The sequence below is a fragment of the Castanea sativa genome, chromosome 7 (assembly GCF_040712315.1).
Source record: "Castanea sativa cultivar Marrone di Chiusa Pesio chromosome 7, ASM4071231v1".
NCBI classification, from domain to species: domain Eukaryota; kingdom Viridiplantae; phylum Streptophyta; class Magnoliopsida; order Fagales; family Fagaceae; genus Castanea; species Castanea sativa.
In genome coordinates this window covers 44548929-44573453 of record NC_134019.1, presented here as the reverse complement: position 1 = coordinate 44573453, position 24525 = coordinate 44548929, and the positions used below count along the sequence as shown (strand labels likewise).

At 33.2% G+C, this 24525-nt stretch overlaps 1 protein-coding gene and 2 non-coding genes across 3 annotated transcripts; all 3 read left to right on the top strand.

Annotated features, from left to right (window-relative positions):
• Nucleotides 1-2779: 2779 nt before the first annotated feature.
• LOC142644541 (acetylserotonin O-methyltransferase-like) lies at nt 2780-21361 on the top strand. Its single transcript, XM_075819129.1, has 6 exons — nt 2780-2786; nt 3459-4129; nt 16755-16855; nt 18995-19293; nt 19892-20380; nt 21051-21361. The coding sequence occupies exons 1-6, from the start codon at nt 2780-2782 to the stop codon at nt 21359-21361; spliced, it is 1878 nt and encodes a 625-aa protein (XP_075675244.1).
• LOC142605418 (U5 spliceosomal RNA) lies at nt 10688-10805 on the top strand. Its single transcript, XR_012839043.1, has one exon. It is a non-coding gene; the product is annotated as a U5 spliceosomal RNA (small nuclear RNA).
• A 2678-nt stretch (nt 21362-24039) lies between the features above and the next one.
• On the top strand, nt 24040-24186 carry LOC142605415 (U4 spliceosomal RNA). The gene has a single exon (XR_012839040.1). It is a non-coding gene; the product is annotated as a U4 spliceosomal RNA (small nuclear RNA).
• Nucleotides 24187-24525: the final 339 nt, after the last annotated feature.

Genomic DNA, 24525 nt, shown 5'->3' with positions numbered 1-24525 from the left:
GTTGAAGTTCTAATACATTAGTCTCTAAGGTCTTAGAACCTAACATAAAGCACTAAACATTACTAGTGTGCAAAATTGATAGGAATTATCCTGAAGACGTACGTTGGGCTCTCCTGTTATAATCCTGATTCGGCATCACTATCGAGAGTGACAAATGCATATTCTAGAGTAGGAGAACAACTACCCACAGAAGATTAAGATGATGTCTGGTTAGCCCCCGAGGAATTAGAATGCAACATGTGGATGTAGTCCTGGTCCTCATTAGATTCTGAGGCCAAATTTGATTTTGAGTCAAGATTGCTGGTGTCTTGAGCATCATCGAGTTCAGGCTCAGGCTCAGGCTTAGGCTTAGGCTCCAATTGTCTACCCCAGACAAAACTTTAGTCGTCGTCCAAGTTGTCTCTCTCGTTATCCCAAAGCCATGTTCTGAAACAACGTTGTAATGATAATAACCAAATTAGCACTCTTTCTTTTTTGTCCTCCCCCTCACACTTTGCAAATTTAGTTTGAGATAGCAAGCAATGCAACTAGTCACTGGACACCTTTATAGTGCAGCTCCTAATAAGGGATTTATGGAGTTGCACCTGCTTCACTAAATTCTTCTTATTGTCCCCAAGTAGCAATCGAACCAAGAAGCAACCTTTTTTCCTACATTTTTTTTCCAGATAATTGCATGTTTCCATGATAAATCGTAAAACACCTCAACAATGGGATCGTGCACCAAATGTTGTTCCTTCTCCCATAGAAGGAGGGCCTCCTCTTCCTCCTCCTCTTTCTCCTCCACCATCTCAAATGTTTCTTCCTTTTCCTCATTCTCTTCATCCTCATCCTCCATCTCAGACTCCTCCTCCTCCTCCTCCTCCACTTCCTCCTTGTCTTTCTCCTCCTCCTTCATCTCAAACTTAAACTCCTCCTCCTCTTCCTCCTTAAACTCCTCTTCCAAAAATAGAAACTGGTCCATCTCCTCCTTTTCCTCCACTTTGCTCATTCTTTTCTCAACAACGCTCATCATCATCTACTAAGATCTCTAATCCATTATTACACTCACTCAAATAAATTTAAGATGCCTATACCTATACCCCTTGTGTTTATATAAATCTACCAAATCATTTTCCTAATAGGAATGGGACTGGAACAATGTAACCATAACCGCCCCGCCCAACCCAACTTAAACTTACGTGGGCTATTTAAATCCAATAGGTTACCATTGGAAAGTGAAAGCTCAATTAGTATGAAAACACTAATGCTTTTTTAGACCCCAAATTTTAAATTTACAACTAAATTGTTTTTACTCTAACTTATCAAAGTGCAAAACAAGAGTAAATGAGCGCAATAAATTGGTAACACTACTCTAAGCCATATACAACCGCAATGAGCAATAAAAGTATGGAAACACAAGATAACGCCAAGACGTGTTATCGAAAAGGAAACCGAAGAACTCGGCGAAAAAGCCCTTTGCAACCTCCTAGTCGAAATTGATCCACTTATGAATAAGTTGGAGTACATGAATAACAAAAGACCCTTCAAACCTAGTCTACCCAATTTACTTGAACCCTCCAAGCTCCTGCTACTAACGGACTTCTCGAAGTTTTGTCTTCATTAGCTTTTGGATCCCACAACACGACACGATTGCATCCACCAAGCCTCATCAGCTTCTTTAAGCAAATCTCAAATGCTTACCAAGCTCTAAAACACTCTCTACATTCTGAAAATGTATGAGTTGTATTTAGGTATAAATCTCCTCTCAAGGTATACAATGGGAAAGTGAAGGAGAAGATACTACAATGATTTCTCACCAAAGGATAAGTAGCTCTCTCTCTAAAAGGTGGGTGTGTTGTGTTATAGAAACCTATCTAGGGTTTTCTCTCTGAATCGCCTCTTTCACTTTTGTTGGTTATAAGGGTATATATAGTATGAGTGAAAGGTAAGAAAATCACATTTAAAATCCTCCAAGCAGAGAGTTTCGTGGATACCTCGCGAGATGGCTTATCTCGCGAAGTACTCGCGAAATGTAGCCCGACACTTAACTCTTTAGCTTCCAACATGCGTTTCTCATGCGGCCTTTCGTGGGAACCTTTGCTAGTGAACTTCTTGCAAGCTAGTCATGAAATTGCATTGATCTTCATTGCATGCTTGATTCTTCACCAGCTTAATACTGAACTCAATACAATAAAATCCCACAAAATACAAGGAAATAAATTAATGCAATTACAACACTTTTTGTCATGGAATAAAGCTAACATAAAACATAGTTGTAAATCAAAACTTTATAGAAAGTTTCTCCCATATTACATCTGCTCCACAATTTAGAAAATTATTTTGTACTCTTATAATAATTCAATAAACTTACATCAAATGGTAAACATTTCCACATATTACTTCAGTGCATTCAAATAGTAAGATATGCCGAATAAATTTGTTTTATTTAAAATTATTTATAAAATTGAAACTGACTCATATATAGGTTACAATGAGCAAGGGAGAAACCGAGCATTTTTTTCCCTATAAAAGAGAATTGCAACCCATATCATTTTTGTATGGTAGACTGATTTGCACAGCTGAATATAAATGTAGAGCAAAACCACATTAACAATCCATCTTTGCACTTGGGGCAATGACGCAGCTAGTGAGGTTCTTGTTAAATTATCAATTATCTTAAAAGTTTAAACTATTGGAATATAGTAAATTTAATCATTTAATCATACAATTCTAATACTCACATTCACATGTGGGTCAAAACTACCATTTAATAGGTGGGGCCTAACATGTGAGATTTTAAATGGGAGGTAAAATGGAGCACACAATGATCAAGCTCAAGATATCATGCTTTGATATCATATTAAATTACTGACTATCTCAAAAGTTTAAGCTATTAGGACCACACAATTCTAACAGTTCTAATCGAGGCATGTCTATTGCTGGTTGAAAACTATTTTCAAACCCCCCCTTAGGCCTGGGTTAAGCCTTGGCCTTTAAGAGAATTTCTAGAAGGGCTCCCTTTTCTAGGTAAAGCCCTAAAATTACTAGTTCTCAAAACTTATTGTCTTACTTAATTTGCTAACCTTTTGTTTTAGACATTTTGTTTTAGCAGATTCCACGTACCATTAATTGCAGTAACTTTTTATTGGCATATGGAAAAAAAATTCTTATTTTCATAACTAATTAATATAGATATTTATCATATTTTCACATAAATTTATTATTGATATTATTTTTATTATACATCATTCTTATAGTTTATCTCAAAAATATATATATATATATATATATATATATTATACATCATTCATAACAAGTCACATCAACGTGGTTGTTGCATCTCTACACTTATGGACAAAAGCTAGAGAAGACAACTTAACAAATTGTGGAGGACGAACTATGTGTGAGATGCCGAGCTGCTTCAGAAAATTCCCTCCATGCATTGTGGACATGCCCTGAGCTTGACTTGGTGTGGGCAGAACCGGAGCTGTGGAGTTTCCGAAGTGGTGTCCAGTTCTTCAACTTCAAAGAACTCCTGTCATGGCTGATCACGAACAACCAACAGCTGGAGTTATTCGCAGTCACAGCTTGGTCCATATGGAATCAGCGAAACCGAGTCCGTCTAAACCAACAAGCAGATGCTGTCCACCAGATCGCCCACCTATCCAGAACTTGGCTAGCGGAATTCCATGCACGACAGGTCAGTCAGGATGCGCAAGTGATCCACACTCAGCCTACTAGATGTCGTTGGAAGCCTCCACCATCAGGTCTCTTTAAAATTAACTTTGATGGTGCGGTTTGCCAAAGGAACAAAAAGTCAGGCATAGGTGTGGTTATCAGTGACAGCAGGGGTCTAGTAATTGCATCGTGTTCGAAGGCGGTGCATCAGACGCTAGACAGTGCTGACATCGAAGCCATGGCTGCGGCGTGGGCGTTATCTTTCGCATCAGATGTGGGGGTGAAACGTGCTGTACTAGAGGGTGACTCCATGGCAGTGATCACATGTTTAAGGGAGAATGAAAGTCTATTGGTACCATGCGGACTACTGTTGGAGGATGCAAAGATTTTGTCCCGACAATTTGATGAGTTGCGTTACTCTCATGCAAAGAGGGAAGACAATGGTTTAGCGCATAGTCTGGCTAAATATACAGTTAGCATTCTAGATTTCTTAGTTTAGATAAAGGATGTTCCATCACAGTTTCTTTCTGTATTACAAACCGACTTATCGAGTTTATTTTAATAAAAGTTTGATGTGTTCCCCTCAAAAAAGAAAAAGAAAAAAAGAAGTTATGAGCAATGCCAGGGTGTCTACATCAATATTTTGTTGTTTGTCAAGCGATATGATTGATTCATGGGGATGGGGAGTAGGGGACTCCCAGTAGGGTCATATAATAAGTCCAACTCGAGGGGGTTGTTCTCTCTCAAAATTGAGAGAGAGAGAGAGAGAGAGAGAAGAGAGAGAGATGAAGCACTAAGAATTGAAAATTTGTCCTTTTATTACAAGTTTTCTATCCTAAATTCACTTTTCCTTCTTTTTGGTACTTTTCTTTTTTGATCTCTCTCTCTCTCTTCTCTTTAATCAAAATACTTTCACTGCTTTAAAATCTAAAATTCATTTGCCTACAACGTTAAGGCCCAAGGATTCTTTACGTAGACCAAATTAAGACTAGGAGTACTATAAAAGAGTTGGAGATGCCTAATCTTCCTTCTATCTCTCGTTCCAATTCCCAACCCTACTTTTTAGCCTTTATTGCTCATGATGATTGTCTTTTATCATATCATCGAGTCAAGATATCAATTGGTTTTTGGTGTAAATGAGGAATGAATCCTAGATCTCTTGTTTAACTAAATATTTTACTAGTTAAGCAAACTGGAACCCATTTGTTATAGCTTTTTTCCACATCAAAAGAATCTGTGATGAATCAAACATACCAAAATGTAAACAATACATTTTTTTTTTTTAAGAATTCAAAATACAAGTTAACACAAACATTCATTTTTTTAATGAAAGTTATTTATAACATTTTGTATAACACTAAAAAGTGTATAAAATTTGAAAATTATTATTTTAGTTTTTTAAAAAAAAAATTCAAATCCTATTTTCTCCCTTACAATTCAAAACACTAAAAAACGTAACTCAAAAATTAGTAAAACTTAACAACTATTAATTGAAAAAATTAGGCAAACAATATGTTATTGATAATCTATTGAGATTATTTTCTTTGTAGACCTTGCCAATTATTCCCCCCAAAAAGATTATCAAATAAACAATTATTAGTAAAATATCATAATTAAGTTTCTATGTATTCATTGTTATAATAATAATAATAATAATAATAATAATAATAATAGTAATACAATTGCAAAAGTTAAAATATGTTACTTATCTGATTATTTTCATTTGACAAACCTTTACTTTTTTCTAAATGAGTAATACTATAGAGTACTTCTAATACAACTATTAAAAGCACTTTCTCTACATAAATTACAAATTTCCCCCCAAAAAGATTAAAAAATAAACAGTGGACAATTACTACTATTACTTTAAGATGTTTGATACAATGTTTCCCAATTCTTTCTTAGAGCATTAGCCTTAGCCTCACCAAATTAGATAGTTTTTCAACAAAAATTTGGTTAAACTCAAACAAAATTACCTTACATCAACCTCAATAGTTTATCAAATTTTTTAACAATGAATAGTATCTCGCTACATGTATTGAGAATTATTCATCACTATATCAAAAGGAAAATTATTTTTTATTTTAAAGTTGACTCTCTCTCTCTCTCTCTCTCTCTCTCTCTCTCTCTCTCTCTCTCTCTCTCTCTCTCTCTCTCTCTCTCTCTCTCCTACCAACCCTACCTCTTCACAAAACTAGTGCCCAAATATGGGTTTACAATTCACACAAAAGGGTGTCCAAATCATCAACTAGTTTAGAAGTTCTTCTCGGCTTGCTTTTAGGGTTAGATGTGGTGGATTGGCGCATATTAATGATGAGGGATTTTACGAAGTCGGTATGTGGAGATTGCCAGAAATAAGAGGGGCAATCGGATATTTAAAGATCATCACAACCACCTCTTTGTGTTAATTATTTTTGATTTAATAGGTCACTTTTTCTATTTTTTCTATCTTATATTCTCGGAAAAATTATAAAAGTGAAGAAAATTTTGTTTTATGTGGTTGAAGAGATTTTGGTTTGTAATGGTTTGTGTGGGTGACAATTTGGGTGGTACGTGGCTCTTTGGTGTGGTTTGTGGGGCTTGTGTGGGTGGTGGTTTGGGCTGGTTGGTGCAGCACTGTGATTTGTGTTTTTGGCTAAAAATTAGGTAGAGATAGGAGAGAGAGAAAAAATATTTATATGGATAAAGAGAAAAAAATATTAAGGCTGATGTAGGTTTCTATTTGTTAAAATAGCAACATATAAGTTTTTTGGATTAATTTAGTTAAAAACATGTAGAGATTGATGTGAATGCTCTTATAATATAAGAAATTGCTAGCATTAAGTAATTAATAAATAATAATTTATGTGGAGAGAGAGAGAGGAAACGTTCATTTAACTCTTCAATAAGGGTGGAAAAACAGAAATTCAATAAATGAGCTCTTTAGTGTGTTCTCAGGAGTTTCCATATCAAAACTAATATTTCACCTATTTATGAACACAAGTATTTTCAATTGGTTGTGCTAATTCCATATTTTTCTATAAAAAAGTTACATATCTTTCATTCTACAACTGAAGACGATTAACACTTGCTATCTAAAGAATTTCAGGAGTAAGTGTTAATGGAAGGCTACAAACAATTTGTTGTGAAGGCTTTTGTGATCGTATTAATGGCATTCTTAGCTTTTATCGGAAGCACACAAGGGCAGCCAATTTGTTGCTTTCGCGACTCTTGTTGCTGCCAAACTTGTCGTGGTCATCCGCACGGACATTATTAAAATTTGCGAAAACATATAAAATGTATGAGTGAAGTATGAATAACATATGAAATATATGAGTAATGTATTTTAACATTTGGTTGATTTGCTACATTTTTGTATGTTGCCTCTCTCTCTCTCTCTCTCTCTCTCTCTCTCTCTCATCAAATGGATTACTATTCTTCTTCTTTTTTCCTTTTTGTTTTACACAATGCAATGCACCATTGCATCTTGACCTTGAAATAACTACAGTTGTCATCAACAAACTCAGGGTTAACGTTTAATTTTTTACTTTTTAAAATGTCAAGTTTTATTTGTTACACACTCACAACCCAAAGCTATAGGTTTAAAATGTAATTTTTCTTTTAGCAAAAACCAACTCAAGAACCGAAAAAGGGTTCAGTTCCCGGTTTTTACTAGTTAAACCAATGGTTTTTATTGGACCAGTTTAGGATCCAATTATCACTTGAACCAGCTAGTCCAATCTAGTTCTTAAAAGTATACAATAAACCACTAGACCTACCCCGCTAAAAATTGAATTGATTATATTTAGCAAGGAGAGATACTTCCTATCCTCACCCATAATTCAGTTACATTTCCATGTAGTTTAGCAAATGGACATTTGGATCAGTTGAGGTGAGGAAGTTCACATAAAAAACACTAAAGACAACAAGACAAGCATCATAAAAGAAGGTTGGCAACTAATAATGTTAGGGTTTCCAAAGATTATTAAATCATTGATCAAGACTTCCTTGATGACCAACGGAACTCGAGCTTCAAATGGTTTGGTTACAACTAATTTATGAATGTATCCATAAGTATTAAAAACTTATCAATGCTTCCAAGCAATGTCTTAAGGAATTTATCCATGAGATAAACTCCACATAAGGCCTTATCTAAAAAGGAAAACAAGATTACTTGTCTTCCACATTGCTTAAGAAAGAACACATTTGTGAGCATCTCCAAAATTTAATCATGATAATGAGTCATAGCAAAATTTAGCAGTGATTTTAGCAATATCTTTGTAGAATATTAGAAACGCCTTATTTGAAAAGAAATTAAGATTACTTGTCTTCTACATATGCTCAAAAAAGAAAACATTTGTGAGCATTTGCAAAATGTAATAATAATAATAGTTTTGTCCTAGCTAAATTTAGCAAATTTTATTAGTAATAACTTTAAAAAATTTCAAGAATTAATGAAAATATGGATGTTTATTAGTTGTTGCATGATTGGTTGGGTTTGCTTACCAAAAAAAAAAGAGGGTTCACAAGAGAGGGGAAGAATGATAATATCTAGAAGAGTTGTCCACATTGTACACTAAAAATTATGAAGAATATATTTCATAATAAATGCCCCTTAGAAAGCATTTATATCTTTGTGCCTATATAAACTCAATATTTGAAGGGCTCCAAGTCAATTTTCAATATAAGAAAAGTGATTTTGTGAGGAAAAAACAATTGTGATGGAGTATCCCCCTTTTCTAAAAATGTTCATTTTTGTGATGACCTATCCAGTTATCAAACAGATTTTCGGGTTCAAGCATTTTTGTATCAATGATGCTGATGGCCCAAAAGATAGATCATTATTCATGATAGAATATCAAGAGTTTATTGAATTTCCGTTTTTCCACCCTTATTGAAGAGTTTAATGAAGTTTCCTCTCTCTATCTCCACATAAATTGTTATTTATTAATCTCTTAACACTAACCATCTCTTTTATAGATGTCTTTAGCATTTTATACTCATGTAAGTTGCATGTGATCGACTTTTAATGAAATTGGGTGGTTAAGAATTAAATTGGGTTGGAGAAACAATAATAGGAGCAATGGATGAATTAAATTTCTCTTATTTCTTTCTTTTATTTTCCTGGTCCTCTTCCAACTGTTACATCACTTTATCAAAAGCAAAAGCAGCTATAATATGTTAACTGACTACACATCATTCAAAGATATTCAGGAGCCAGACAGACCACATGGTGCGAGTATCTTCCAAATTCGAACTCTGTTGGTCAAGATGCAATCTTTAGGAGCCATTAGATTCGAGCCCTTTCTTGCCTGCTATACTACTCCATCTGTGATTGTGTCCCCCACAAAACCATTTTAGAAGATCAAGTTCCTCTTCTTGCTTGACCCACCAGGCACTTTCACTTCAATCTGCAAAAGAAAAAATATTTCCTTGCTTATTAATAAATTACTTTTAGAAATAACACATCCAAATCAAACCACACTTTGAAACTCTTTATTTGTTACGACCATTGGAGTTCAAAAGCTCAGCTCAGACAGCAAGGGTCAGCCACAAACAAGAGATGCATGAGAGAGGCTAATATTTTCAATTTGGCAATAATAAGGGTGGAAAAACAGAAATTCAATAAATGAGCTCTTTAGTGTGATCTCAAGAGTTTCCATATCAAAATTAATATTTCACATATTTATGAACACAAGTTTTTCAATTGGTTGCGCTGATTCCATATTTTTCTATAAAAAAAAAATTACATTTCTTTCATTTTACTACCGAAGATGATTAACGCTTGCTATCTAAAGAATTTCAAGAGTAAGTGTTAATGGAAGGCTACAAACAATTTGTTGTGAAGACTTTTATAATCGTATTAATTAAGGTTACCGATACCGTACCGGTACCAGCCGTACCGGCTGGTACATACCGTACCGACCAGTGCACCGGTACCAGTACACTTTTATTTTGTACCGGAAAAAATACCGGCCGTACCGGCTGCGTACCGGCCATACCAGCCAATTTCGGGCAATACCGGGCGTACCGGCCGGTACAGAAAAAAGCTTTTTTTTTTTTTTTTTAGTTTTGTAATTTTTGAATTTTGTAAAGGCATAATGGTAACTTATTTACATTAACTTATTAGTATTATTTGTTTTCTTAGTATGCAATGAACAACTAAGCTTTCTATTTTTTATATTGTGTTTTTTTTTTTTCCTTTTAATTTATACTAAAGTCTAAAACTATGAATAATTTGTTCTGAATTGAGGTAATATTTTATGATAAACTTTTATATTTACTATAATATAAGTGAAATATTATATGCTTATAAACATGATTCTAGATATTTTAGTGTGTGTGTGTATATATATAAAATAGCGGTAAACCCAAAACGGTACACTAGTATTGACCGGTATCCGAAATATATCGTACTGGTGGCTAAACCGGTACAGCCTCCGGTACGATATTGACTTCCTTGGTATTAATGGCATTCTTAGCTTTTATAGGAAGCACACAAGGGTAGCCAATTTGTTGCTTTTGTGATGCTTGTTGCTGCCAAACTTGTACATATCCACCACACATACATAATTGAAATTTTGCAAAAACATATAAAATGTATGAGTGAAGTATGAATAACATATGAAATATATGAGTAAATTATTTTAATTTTTGGTTGATTTCTATAGATCTTAATAATCTTATATATATATAAATCAAACCAATAAAATCAATATTTCATAAAATCCACTTTAGAGGACCACTTTTCAAGATCATGGTTAATTAAACCATGAACTGAAAATAGATTTCAATGATGAAATTAAACACGCTAATAATGTTGCACCATTCCTGTTGACTTTTTTTTTTGGTATCATTATTTCTTGACCCTTATGGATTATATAACTCAGCATGCACAAATTCCATCAAGCGTACCGTAGGTTTATATTTTATAAATTCTTGTTAAGACCTAATTAATGCTGAATATGACATAGTCCCACATTGTAAAGAAACAACAAATAATGGGGGACTCATAATTATAAGGTGCAATACCGAAATTGTTAAATTCATGGAGCCGTGTGGTGAGCACAAAGCGAACTATTCTTTCGCCTTTTACTAAAGAATACCGTGTGCTCGCTACTTATTTTGCGGCATACATTTATTTTTGGAGGGGTTTCGTTATAAACCCCTTACAATGTTTATTTTAAGTTTTACTTTTGATGTCATATGTTTGTTAAGCAAAGCAATAATCTTCATACGAATATTATTTTCCTCAAATAAAGGTATCACCAAATATGTATGCGTCATCAGCATTTATCCTTTTGGTAATAACAATGTTCTTAAATGGAATACAATATTATTCTTAGCAAAAGGTGGAGTTGGAGTTTGAAAATGTTGTTCAATCAAACATTTGATTTGATTTTTTTTTTTAATGCATTGGATCCGTTTATACAAATCAATGTGGGCGAATATTAAAAGCACGAAAATTCAATTAATCATTAAAAAAAATGGACTGCTTTGTTTACTAATAATATAAGCTTAAATTTCTGAATTTATTCAAGATTTATTTGGGTTTTAACCAATTAGTAGAAATTATAATTAAAAAATATTGTTGGAATTGGTTCAAATTTTTGTTCATTTTTTAGATAATTCAATAGTTACAACTAGGGAATGCGATCGGGATTTGAATCCCAAAATTACAAGAGGCTCTTAGTGTTTTTGAGTTTTTGTTATGTTCATATATGTACGTTTTTAAACCCCTCAGAACACAAGTTTTTTAATCTAGTTATTTAGCCAAGTGATTACTTAGATAAATTATTCAAATCTAAGTTAAAGCAAAACAATCATATCATGCAAAGCAGCGGAAAATAAAAAACACAAAAATCTGATGACCCAGGAAAACCAAACCGATAAAAAACTTAGGGAGGATTTAACTTAACTATCCTCAAGATAAAAAACAAATCCACTAAGAAAGAAGTGAAGTTTGTACAATAGAACTTAGACTACTAATATCCTATTGCTACCTCGAGTAGAAAACTTACTACTACGAACCTATGATAGCTATGAGTCGATGCCCTACTTCTTTCTTTGATCTACAGCAACCACAAGTTCTTCAACTTGTGAATCTCGATCTTCTTAAAAGTTCTTTATGCAGCAATTGAAACATCCATCAAGTTCTTGATGTGAATCATGATCTTGATAGCTCAATGTGTGTGTATGAAGGTAAACACCTCTCAGATTTCACAAAAGATTCAACACACAACTCAACAAAGAATCTAGAAAGCTTTTGAGTATAAAACCCTAGATCTACAAAAGAGGCACACTCTTCTCTCTCTGAAAAGCCTTATAAAAACGTGCTTAAAGTTTCCTTTATATACTAGAAGAAGTAGATCTGAAACCCTAATCCTTTTTGGGCTTGAATTGTTGTTGAGCCAAACTTAAAATTTTGCAGACCTATAGTTCGAAGAATCAAGCCTGTCTTTCGATCGGTCGAACCAGAAAGATTCTAAACTCTTCTTTTTGCAGATTGCTTGTTCTTGAATCTTGACTTGTATCATCTTGATCATTGTTTAATAATGCGTATAGATCCTAAGATCTATACCTAGACAAGTTTGTGTTCACGGTTTGCCAATTGTTCTAAACTTTTAGAACCTAACAATCCCCCCCATTTGGCAATATGTGACAACTCTTACATACAAAATAAAATACTCAAATACAAGAACAACCCAATACAATAAAAAAGCACAAATACAATTCAACCAAACTCCTATCTATCAATTGCAAAAGTAGAAAGCACTTCGAATGAATTAACCTGTAAATTCCTAAAACACTAAACAAACCATAAATGCATGAGTGAAAAATACAAGTAAACCAAGAATATGAAACGCAAAATAAAAACAAAAGTAAACTAACTCTCCCCCTAAGTTAGATATATCAAAAAGTTTTATTGTCTCCCCCTTTTATAAACAATTTCATCTCCCCTTAAACAAAACATTTTAAAAAACTTTTCCAAATTTCATCTATTTCTCCCCCTTTTTGTCACGTATTGACAAAGACAACCCAATCAAAGAGTAAACAGAAAACATATGCAACAAAGAATAAGAGAAAATAGAGAATTAAGGGAACACATAACAATTCAACTCTATAGAAAATAGAGACAACTCCCCCTATGAACAACAAAGTTTATAAACAACCTTCTCCCCCTATAAAAATAGGAAAAAAAAAGTTTTTGGAAAAACAGTTTTGGGGAAAATATAGGAGGTGAGGATAAATAAAAACACAAACCAAACAAAAAAATTTTGAGGTTACACATGAACACAAATATTCTCTCTTTCAATAAATGTAAACTTGACACTATGTGACCCATTATCATCCATCATAACTCTTTAGAAAAATAATTTCTACAGTTCACACGTATAAATAGCATGTACTAAAAAGTACATAACTCAAAAATTAATCAATCAATTTTTAAATCAAGTTGAGTACCCAATTTAGTAAAGTGTATGCATGTTATGTGTGAAAACAATGAGAGATATGACTACAAAACTGCAAGATGGATACTGGAAACAATGCAATGCATGTGAATCCTAAACATAAATGATGTATAAAAAAAATTTGCTCAAAAACTTAGAAACTGAAAATTTTTTAGTTTCAATCGGTTGAAAAACACCCTTAATCGATCGAAAATCTAGAAAAATGAAAATTTTGAAAAACGTAAGAAGTTTTATGCAAAAAATACTCAAACCAACTTATTTCATGAATGAAATGCATGAGTATATGTTTTAAAGTTTTTCAAAAACACTTGAATTCAACCCAGATCTTCCAAAATAAGAATATAACACTTTTTGTCTCCAAAAATCAATCAATGAACCTATTTTGTATCAACATCAAGAAACATATAATCTTGGATGGCCAAATCAACTTCACACACAATTTCATGTACTAAGTTTAATAAAGAATAGCTTGTGTAGTGTGTGCAACTAGTAACAGTATGAGATACATGTGAGGTGATATGTAGACAGTAATCAATCACAATTTCAACATTATTTATCACATAAATTTGAAAGGGACTATCACCTAAAGAGTTACATCATATAACTCTCACATCTCCTAGAAAACAAGCTTGCAATCATGGAAGTTTCTTGTTTTGCTTCATAATGTACACACCAATTTTATTATTTAAACCGAGGCTACACCTTATGTTCTTTTATGCATGTGCTACACTTTCTCGAGCACAAAATAATATTATATACACTAAAGTGTTCATGATTGACTAGTAAATAACTGTGAAATAGTTATTTATGCATTTCTCTTTTGGTTTTAGTCCTAACTGTAGGGAATTTCCACGAATTCCTAAACCTATGAGAACAAAAATATATATATATATATATATAGAGAGAGAGAGAGAGAGAGAGAGAGAGAGAGAGAGAAATACTCGCCAAAGTAAAAGTAATCACACGCATAAGACAGTATTTACGTGGTTCGAAAATTTGCTTACGTTCATGGAGTTGCAGGGATTTCACAATTATCAGAGAAAAATACAAAGTGCGGCTACAGTCTTTTTCTCTCTCCATGGACTAAGCCTCAGAAAATCTCCTATTAAAAACCACGCAACATTATTCAGGTCAGGTCGGGTCGTCAACCGGATCAAACATAACTAGGCTCCACAAAACCCAACACCAACACTACATAACTAAAACTTGCAAAGTGCATAAAAAATAAGCTTATCCAAGCTAAACAAGGTACACAAGCATGTTATGAAACAAAATATGGCAACCTTAACTACACATCCATGATATGTAATACTAAACACAAAAATCTTAGCACTTATATAACATATACTATTTAAGTTTCTCCACAATGTCAAGCATGTTCTAAATCAAGAGAGAGATATCATAATTCATGTAATCCTCAAGAAAAAATAAAACTAGACACAAAATAAAATATTTTTGTCTTTTTGAAAATTTTCAATGTTTTTGGATTTTTTTTTTTTATAACCTACAAAACAAAACAACCAAAAACAGAAACAAAACATGTCCACAAATAATTGAAAGAATTAAATCAGGAACAAGTCAGCAACACTCACCTTAGAGAATCTTTTCTCACCCATGTAGCACGAGTCTTCGGCTTTGTAGGTGAAAATCAATGAGAAACAAAGTGCATTTGAGGGATTACACCAATCTTCAGAGAAAGACTGAAATCTTACAAATTCTTTTCACAAGCCAACAAGCTTAAATTTTTCAAAAGAATATGAAACAATTTGTATGGACTTATGATGGGAGAAATATCATCACATATCCTAAATTGAAATACAGAATTTTTAAATTTCAATTTATGACAATTAGGACGAATGTGACCGGAGACACCACAAAAGTGACAAACAGAAACAAATTTAGAAACATCAGTATTTCTAACAGCCAATCTAGTCTCAGATTTTGGTTTTTGCCTCAACAAAGAACAGTTTGGTCTATTATGACCAACAACACAACAAAGGTAACAAGTAGGCACAAAAATAGATTTCTTATGCTCACTAGCAATAGATTTAGACATAGGTTTAAAAACTTCAGCATCTACATTAGAATTTTTACCTTTGTCTAACCTAGTAATATAAGCCTTTTCTTTATTATTCCTCTTGAAATGAGGGATATAAACTTTTTCAACTTTAGGCTTAAGTGAACCAGAAACACTTCCGTTAACAACAACAAGCTTGGTACTAGTCAAATTTTCAAGTTTAGCTTTAGACTCAACTAACTCTTGTTCCAAGCTTTTCATCTTCTCATCTTGAGAGGAAATTTGATTTCTCAAAAATTCATTCTTTTTATTAGATTTATCTAATCTAACAACCAATCCCTCTTTTTCAAGATTAGCCAATTTTAACTCTTTCTTGAATTTCTTAGCAATTTTCATAGATTTCAATAATTCCTTACGGAGAGTTTCACAGACATCAATAGGATCAACAAAAACAATAGTGTCCTTATTCAAATCATCACAAACATGAGTAAAAAGACACTTCAAATTATCCACTATAACAGGAATCAATGATCAACTGTTAGATCAAAAGATCTAAAACACAAGTGGTATTTAGCCAAGTGATTACTCAAATAAATTATTCAGATATAGGTTAAAGCAAAACAATCATATCATACAAAGAAGTAAAAAATAAAGAACACAAAGATCTAATTACCTAGGAAAACCAAACCGGTAAAAAACTTGGAGATGATTTAACCTAGCTATCCTCAAGGTAAAAAGAAAATCCACTAAGAAAGAATTGAAGTTTGTACAATAAAACTTAAACCACTAACATCCTATTGTTATCTCAAGTAGAAAACTTACTACCACGACCCCGTGATAACTCCAAGCCCACAGACTACTTCTTTCCTTGATCAGCAGCAACCACAAGTTCTCTTACTTATGAATCTTGATCTTCTTGAAAGTTCTTTATCCAGCAACTAAAACAACCATCAAGTTTTTGATGTGAATCTTGATCTCAATAGCTCAATGTATGTGTATGAAGGTAAACACCTTTCAGATCTCACAAAAGATTCAACACACAATTCAACAAAGACTCTAGAGAGTTTTTGGGTACAAAACCCTAGATCTACAAAAGAGGCACACTCTTCTCTTTCTAAAAAGGCTTATAAAAATGTGTTTAAAGTTTCCTTTATATACTAGAAGAAGTAGATCTGAAACTCTAATCCTTTTTGGGCTTGAACTGCTGTTGGGTCAAACTTAAAATTCTACAGACCTGTATTTCAATCGATCGAGCCTGTCTTTCGATCGATTAAACCAGGTAGATTTTAAACTCTTCTTTTTGCAGCTTGTTCTTGAATTTTGACTTGTATCACTTTGAGCATTGTCTACTAATACATATAGACCCTAAGATCTATACCTAAACAAGTTTGTGTTCACAATTTGTCAATTGTTATAAACTTTTAAAACCTAACAATATGGCTGAATAAGTTTGACTAGTTGGTTTGGTAATTTTTAAAACCATAAGTAAAATCTATTTGTATCAGCTAATTATCAATCATTAGCTAAAAGAAATTAAAGACAAAGGGAAAAAATTTAATGTAAATATACTTTTGATTCTTTGAAGATATGGGATAGGTCATGTTATTTTATTGATTGCCTTTTTACAGGGAGTTGTTATATTGCTTGTTGATTGCAAACTCCATATCCTATCAGCTCCTAGGCCTAAAAATGTGTCTTGTAGTTTAGAATGTCCTGTTGCTTACAATATGTATTTGGCCGACAAAGATACACTATGATCAATATAAATGGACCAATCAATCTACCTGCCAATCACAGTTTCGGGTTTGGTACTCTAGATCTAATTTAGGATTCGGAATATTAAAGAAAAATATGAAGCAAAACACATATTTTACATTAATATTCCGTGAAAAACGGGCACTACAATTAGCCAACTAGAACTAGATATAGCTTAGTTAATATGAGAAATTATTATATTCACTGGGAGGACTGTTGATATGGTCGACCTTTAAAGAAGTATATATACTACTTTCATGTTTGTGTGTTCTAATAAGTATTATTGTTTTCTCAAAAAAAAAAAAAAAAAGGGATGTTTATCACATTAGTTGTATGTGTTAGAGTTTCAATTCTTCTAACTTCAGGCTACTACTACAAAGGTTAGACCCTTTTGTAGTAGTACTCTGGTTATTTAATATATTATAAGCCTGTTTAAAAATTTTCATATACTACTTTTGTGTTCGTGTGTCCTAATAAGTATTATTGTTTGTTTTTAACCAAAAGAAAATAACCAAAAAAAAGAACAAAAGTATTATTGTTTAGTGAGCTTCCTAATCAGCAAAAAATTATTAAGTCCATCTGAAGGATTGCTGATGTGGTCCTCATTGACCTCCCAACCAATAAAATACTCTTATCTATGCAAATGTGACCTCACCTAGTATTTTTTATTTATTTTTTATTCTTTGTGCTGCTTAGGAAGTTCACTCACACATTTGCATAAATGGTTTTATCTCATTGGTTGGGAGGATCATATTAGCAGTCCTCTTAGTAGACCTAATAATTTCTCCTAATCAACACAAGGAATAAAAAATAAAAATTTATTAGGTGGTGTCACATTTGCATAAATAACAGTATTTTATTAGTTGGGAGGTCAGAGAACCACATCAATAGTTTTTCTCGATAGATTATTAAGGTGTCTATTGTACGGAATTAACTAATGTAAAGAGCAAAGATAGAATGCTACAAATTTTATCATATAAATTTTACAAAGGGGTGTATCACTACTTATAAAGAAATTGTTTAAATATTTATTTATTGAGTGATCATATTTAATGTCACATAATTTTATACTTTTTTAAATATTAAGATTGGTAATAATTTCAAATCCCCTATCATTAGACATACCAACATATCTCGATGCATCAAGTTTATATGTTAAATAACCAAACAAAAAGCTAAGGGTGTCTCCATCTAGTGACTTCTGCCCAGCAGATTTTTTGTTAAATAACCAAACAAAAAGCTAAAGGTCTCTTCATCTAGTGACTTCTATCTATCAGGTTTTTGGTTAATTAAATAGCCAAACAAAAAGCTAAGGATCTCTCCATCTAGTGACTTCTCTCTATCTAGTGACTTCTACCAAACAAAAAGCTTAAGGCTTGTTTAGTTAGAGATTTTTAGTATCGTTATTTAAGTGTTGTGAAAATACATATTTCAGTGTTAAAACAATAAAAACTGTTGTTTAAACAACTGTACCAAACAAAAAGCTAAGGTTCTCTCCATCTAATCACATCTACCTTTGCACGCGAGGTTGATAAATTATTGGGGTTGATGGTTTCAATTAATTCAAGCAGTTCTTGTCATCTAATGTCTAACAAGGGACTTAAGTTCAAATATTACTTACATAAAAAAATCAATTAATATTTTCATTTGATGATAAAGAACGATAAGTATATAATATCATGTTTATCATAAAGAATATTGCTTATTGCTGAAATCTGAAAATTGAAAACACTGTAGCAAAATAATTTTTAAATATGTAAATAATGTCATGGAACCTGATTTTATAAAAAAATTTGTTGAATAAAGGTACTTGTGGGTCTCGTAAATAGTGCACGGGACCCACTCAAAACGCCAAACGCCAGCTTCAACGTAGACGTTGGCATATCCAAACGCTCACTTAGAGTACTAGCCCAAATGTAGGACAAATCTTTTTGGCTGAATTAGCACTAAAGGAAATAAAATAAAAATAGTAGTAAAATCTTGAAAGCAAATCATAGTGGAAGGCTGGTAGCTTCATTTTCCTATTGCGCTACAGTTCTTCTTGTGTATATGAACCGTCAACTTGAAATGTCTTACCTCAAGAAGAATTAATAGATTGCTCATACTGATCGAGAGAGGAGGCAAGAGAGAAAAAGAGATGGAAGAAACACAGAGAGTTTCACCATGAAGAAGAAGAAGAACATGCAGACATAAATACCTGGAAGTACATATTGGGCTTTTCAGAAATGGCTGTAGTCAAGTGTGCCATTGATCTTGGGATAGCTGATGCCATTGAAAGCCATGGAAGCCCCATTACACTCTCGGACTTGTCTTCAACTCTAGGATGTGCTCCTTCCCCACTCTATGGCATTATAAGGTTCCTAATGCACCGTAGAATATTCAAAGAGAAACTCACTACCCAAGGCTCCCCAGGCAAGGGGGGAGACCCCCCAACTTTGTTTTTTTTTAATCATTCTATACATTTCTTTATCTAATATTTTATCATTTTTCACAAAGTGAGTATAAATTTTAGGATTAATTATAATATTATAAACTACATAATTTGATGTTACTTTCAAGTTAAATTATGGAGTTTCAAATATACAAAAAAAAAAAAAAAAATTATATGATTAAAATTTTTTATCATTTAATTATTTGAATTTAACAAAAACTAACTTGGAAGCTTTATTTGAGATTTATCTAATCACTAAAAATCATTTTATGAAAAATTTAAGTAGAACGATGACTATTTAAAATTATGACAACACAATTTATTCATATATAAAAATATCTTTATTAATAACATAATATACTTGATATGCTATCTTTCCTTGAATTCCCTTACATTAAAATATAATGTAATATTCAAATGAGTAGCATTGTGTTGTTTAAATTGATGTTAAGTATCATATATATAATGTGTGTGCATTATATGGGCATCTAGTCATGTTTGTGAGTGTGGAAGACAAGCTAAGCTCTGTTGTATTTTTTGTCTTCTGATGCTAAATCTTGGCTCCACTACTGTTCCCAGGTTATGCACAAACGCCTCTATCTCGCCGTTTGATGAGACAAGGAGAACATAGCATGGCTGCTTTTATTTTGATGGAGAGCAGCCCAGTGATGCTGGCACCATGGCTTAGTCTAAGTGCCCGAGTTCTAGCCAATGGGACTTCATCATTTGAGAAGGCTCATGGTGAATATTTATGGAGCTATACAGCAGCAAATCCTGATCATAGCCAGCTCTTCAATGAAGCAATGGCTTGTGATGCAAGGCTAGTGGTGCCGGCGATGATTCAAGGTTGTCCAGGATTATTTGATGGGAATAGCAGTTTGGCAGATGTGGGTGGAGACAATGGAACCACTATAAAGTTGTTGGTTAAGGCTTGTCCATGGCTTCAAGGCATCAACTTTGATCTTCCTCATGTTGTCACTGTTGCTGCAGAGATCAGCGGAGTTGAACATGTTGGGGGTGATATGTTTGAAAGTGTTCTAAAGGCTGATGCTGCTTTCATAATGGTAAGTTCATGCAAATGAAAATGGCGCCCTCAGTGTATAGGTCATTTATGTGTTTAGGAAGCCACTTCAGAATGAAGACCTGCTGTTAACCTAGCTGAAACACACACATATAAGGTTTTGTAAAAGGTCTTCAAGTAGTTTCAACTTTCAAATCTTTCATTCCTCCGAAATATATGCCACTGAGCTATTAGATAAGACAATACCATGTATTTGAAAATAAGAAACACGAACAAGAGTTACAAGACACGACATACAATATACGAAAATTATATAATTAATTAATACATATCTTTCGGTTTATTTTTAAAAACATATTTTACGTTTAAGTTTTCAAAATAAAATCATTGAAATTATGTTTAAAATAGATGGAATTTTTAAATAAGAAGTTATATTTTTTTTGCTTCCGACATGCAAAATTGTCCTAGACATGTTTTTGTTTGTCATGCTTGACAAGGACATGTCAAGGATTTTATTGAGGCGTCCGAACTTCTTAGGTTTAAAATAGTAATATTGTTACTTCAACCGTAAGCTTAAATTTTTCCTTGGCTCCCGTGCTTCTCTATTAGCATATGATTCTCTATTAGAATCAAAATTGGTTTGGTATTTCACAAGTTGAAGTACACCGTACTCTTTTTATGATATCCGGTTCTTTGGCTTAAGTAGTTTACTTTGAGAATTGCACTGGGTTCTGCATGATTGGGCAGACAAAGAGTGCATCCAAATCCTTAAAAAATGCAAAGAAGCAATTCTAGAGGACAAGGGAAAGGTAATAATTATTGATGCTGTGATCCAAGAACAAGAGGAAATGGACAAGCTAACTGATGCAAGGTTGATGCTAGACATGGTGATAATGGCCCATACAACTACGGGCAACGAGAGGACCTTGAAAGAGTGGGGATTTGTTCTTGGAGAGACTGGATTTAGTAGATACACAGTGAAACCACCAACTCGTGCTTTGCAATCAGTAATTGAGGCATGTCCATAATTGGAAGTAGCTATGAAATAAAGATTATCTCTACTTAAAAATATGAACTATTGTGGATCTATAGTTTTAAGAGCATTAGCATCAGTATGTGTAAAGTCTTACAAAATAGAAAAAAAGTAACTGATTTTACACATTATGAGCAAAAAAACATACTCACATTAGTGGATGTAAAATTGTGCATAAATGCATAAGAGCTACAGTAACTTTGTATATATGCACGGTTATTGTAGCTCTTGCATTTAATATTTTAATAATTTTTAGTTTCGCTTTTTTTTTTTTTTCTCTCTCTCTTCTCCATCTACAAAACTAATGCATTCTCTCCCTCATCATCTTCTTTCTTCCTCTGATACACACACTCCCACAGACACAAAATAAAAAATCAACTATAAAAATAAAAAATCAACCACAAAAATAAAAAATCAACTATAAAAATAAAAAATCAACCACAAAAATAAAAAATCAACCACTGGAACAATGCTTTGATTGTGGATCGATGCTTGTAGATCGACTGGAACAACGCTTGTGATGGAGCGTTGATTGTGGATCGTTTCTTGTGGATCATTGATCAGTGATCGTGGATCAGTGAATCGTGGATTGGAGAGGTGCTTTCATCACTGTTGCCATCACCGCCACCGCCACTACATGTGGATATGTGCTTCTAGGTTTTGATAATTGTGGTGCTTGTGATGGAGTGTTGGCAAAGATTGATGGATCGGTGGATTGAAAGAAGAAGAAAGAAGAAGAAGAAAAAGAAAGAGGAAACAACAGAGAGATAAGGAAAAAGAAAGAAGAAGAAAGAAGAGGAAGAGTAGGAAAAAGAAATGGGAGGTAAAATTAATAATATTAAAAAAAGAATATAAAAATATTATCTATATAAAATATAGTGTATAATAGATGGACTAATGTGGGTGTTTTGTAAAAATGGGTGTGTAAAATAAAAAAATAAAAAAAAAATTTTGTGCAAAATAGATAGAAAGTTTGCATACACTGATGTAGATGCTCTAAGTATTGATTCCCTTTCGCTCTGTTGTTATGGCTACCTAATTCAATAAAACCAGTTTAAGTTGATGTAGTTTGCTTGGTATTAAGTGCATCTATATGACTATCGAAATTTTCTTTTTCTTTTTTCCTCTTCTTTTTTATGTCTTTCCATCCTAATTCAATTAAAACATTGGTGAAACGAAAATTTCTGAAGAAACTTTTTTTTTTTGGCTAGAAAATATCATTCATTAAAAAAAAGTCTAATCTGCCCCACAGTTTTGAAAATAATTTTGTAGTCTTATAATAATTTAACAAACTTACATCAAATAATAAACATTTCCACATATTACTTCAGTGCATTCAAATAGTAAGACATGCTGAATAATTTTTTTTTAATTTAAAATTATTTACAAAACTGAAACTGTCTCACATCATATATAGGCTACAGTGAACAAGGGAGAAAACTAAGCAAATTTTTTTTTTTCATTTTTTCTGTAAAAGAGAATTGCAGCCCACATCATTTGTGTCCGGAAGACTGAGCTACACAGCTAAATATAAATGTAGAGCAAAACCACATTAACAATCCATCTTTGCGCTTGGGCAACCAAGGACAGAACCAGGATTTGAACCTGGGGGGCAAAGCTTAAAATAATTAATTTTTTTATGAAAATAAAAACTAACATCTATTTTGTGGGGAGTAAAAAGACCTTGATGGGAATATGGGCCGTTGGGTCATGCTAAGGATGGCCGACCTGCTCTTGGGTTTAGGACTTGTTAGTACTACGGGTCGGCCCATACGCCGAGAGTCTGAGAATCCAGCCGATGATGATTTTTCCCTTCGGACTGACGTCGGAGAACCCGGGACTTCATGGTAAAGGTTAGGGAAGGACACGGACAAAACCAATGGTTAAAGGGGGTGAACCCTTGAATGTCCTAGAAGCACCGATGTTGGAGAAATATCAAAGATAAAGGCTGCTACCTTCACATTAAAGACCCTACACCTACCGCCCTGGCCGCATTAATGGGGAAGTGACACCTGAACAGCGGAAGGGAAACTTCTGGTTACTATTCAAAGGCACTGAGAAAAGAAATATCTAGGTTAAGGGGGAGGTGGGGTAACACGTGCACAAAGTATTCAAAAGAGTAGTATTTAAAGAGCAATCTAAGACAGGAAAGAGGGACGAACTTTTTGTAACCTAAAAGGAAAAAGAAACAAAGAGAGAAAGATAATATAAGAACAACTCTCGGCTTACGTCCGAGGAAGCTGATTTACTATATTCCTTATTGTTTCCAAGTATTTGCAATCTTTAGTTTGTCATTTAATCCTCACACACTTCTAACCTGGGTTTCAAGTCCACACTCTACAAATTCATATTGTTTAAGGCTCATTGGGCCTGAGCCAATAACTGTTCTTGGGGCCAGGTGCAATTGTGCACTTACATATTTCATATTCAACAAAATACTACATATAAAATAAGTATTTCTTAAACATTTCAACATATTTATCAAAATAGAACTCGACTCTATTTCAGAGGAGATCCAAATATATATATATATATATATATATATATATATATATATATATATATATATATATATATATGTGTATAGATATATATATATATTAGCTTCTTTTTTGGGGGGGAAGGGAAGGGGGGGTGGGGGGGCAATGGCCCCCCCTGCCCTAGCGTGGGTCCGTCCTTGTGGGCAACGACGCAGCTAGTAAGGTTCTAATTGAGGTGCATCTATTGCTAGTTGAAAACTATTTCCAAACACCCCTTAGGCCTGGGTTCAGCCTTGGCCTTTGAGAATTTCTGAAAGGGCTGCCTCTTTAGGGTAAAGCCATACAATTACTAATTCTTAAAACTTATTGTCTTATTTAATTGCTAACCTGTGAATGTTAAAAATAAAAAATAAAATAAAATAAAAACTCTTATTGATTGATGTAACTTTTTCTTGCCAAGAAGAAAAGCACATCAAATTTTTGAAAGGGATGTGGATAAATATAAGAGAAATGTTATAAATACAAATCTTTTTACAACTTATTAATATAGAAATTTGTGATCGGTAACATATACTTACATGAATTCATCATTGATATCGCCTTTATTATACATCATTCAAAACAAGTGACATCAATGGTTATTGCATTTCTACACTTATCAATATAGAGAGGTCAACTT

Coding starts and splice junctions, on each gene's coding strand:
- LOC142644541 (XM_075819129.1), top strand. Junction 16,856..18,994: donor TGTCCTGTTGCTTACAATAT/GTATTTGGCCGA, acceptor ATACTGATCGAG/AGAGGAGGCAAGAGAGAAAA. Junction 20,381..21,050: donor TGCTGCTTTCATAATGGTAA/GTTCATGCAAAT, acceptor GTTTACTTTGAG/AATTGCACTGGGTTCTGCAT.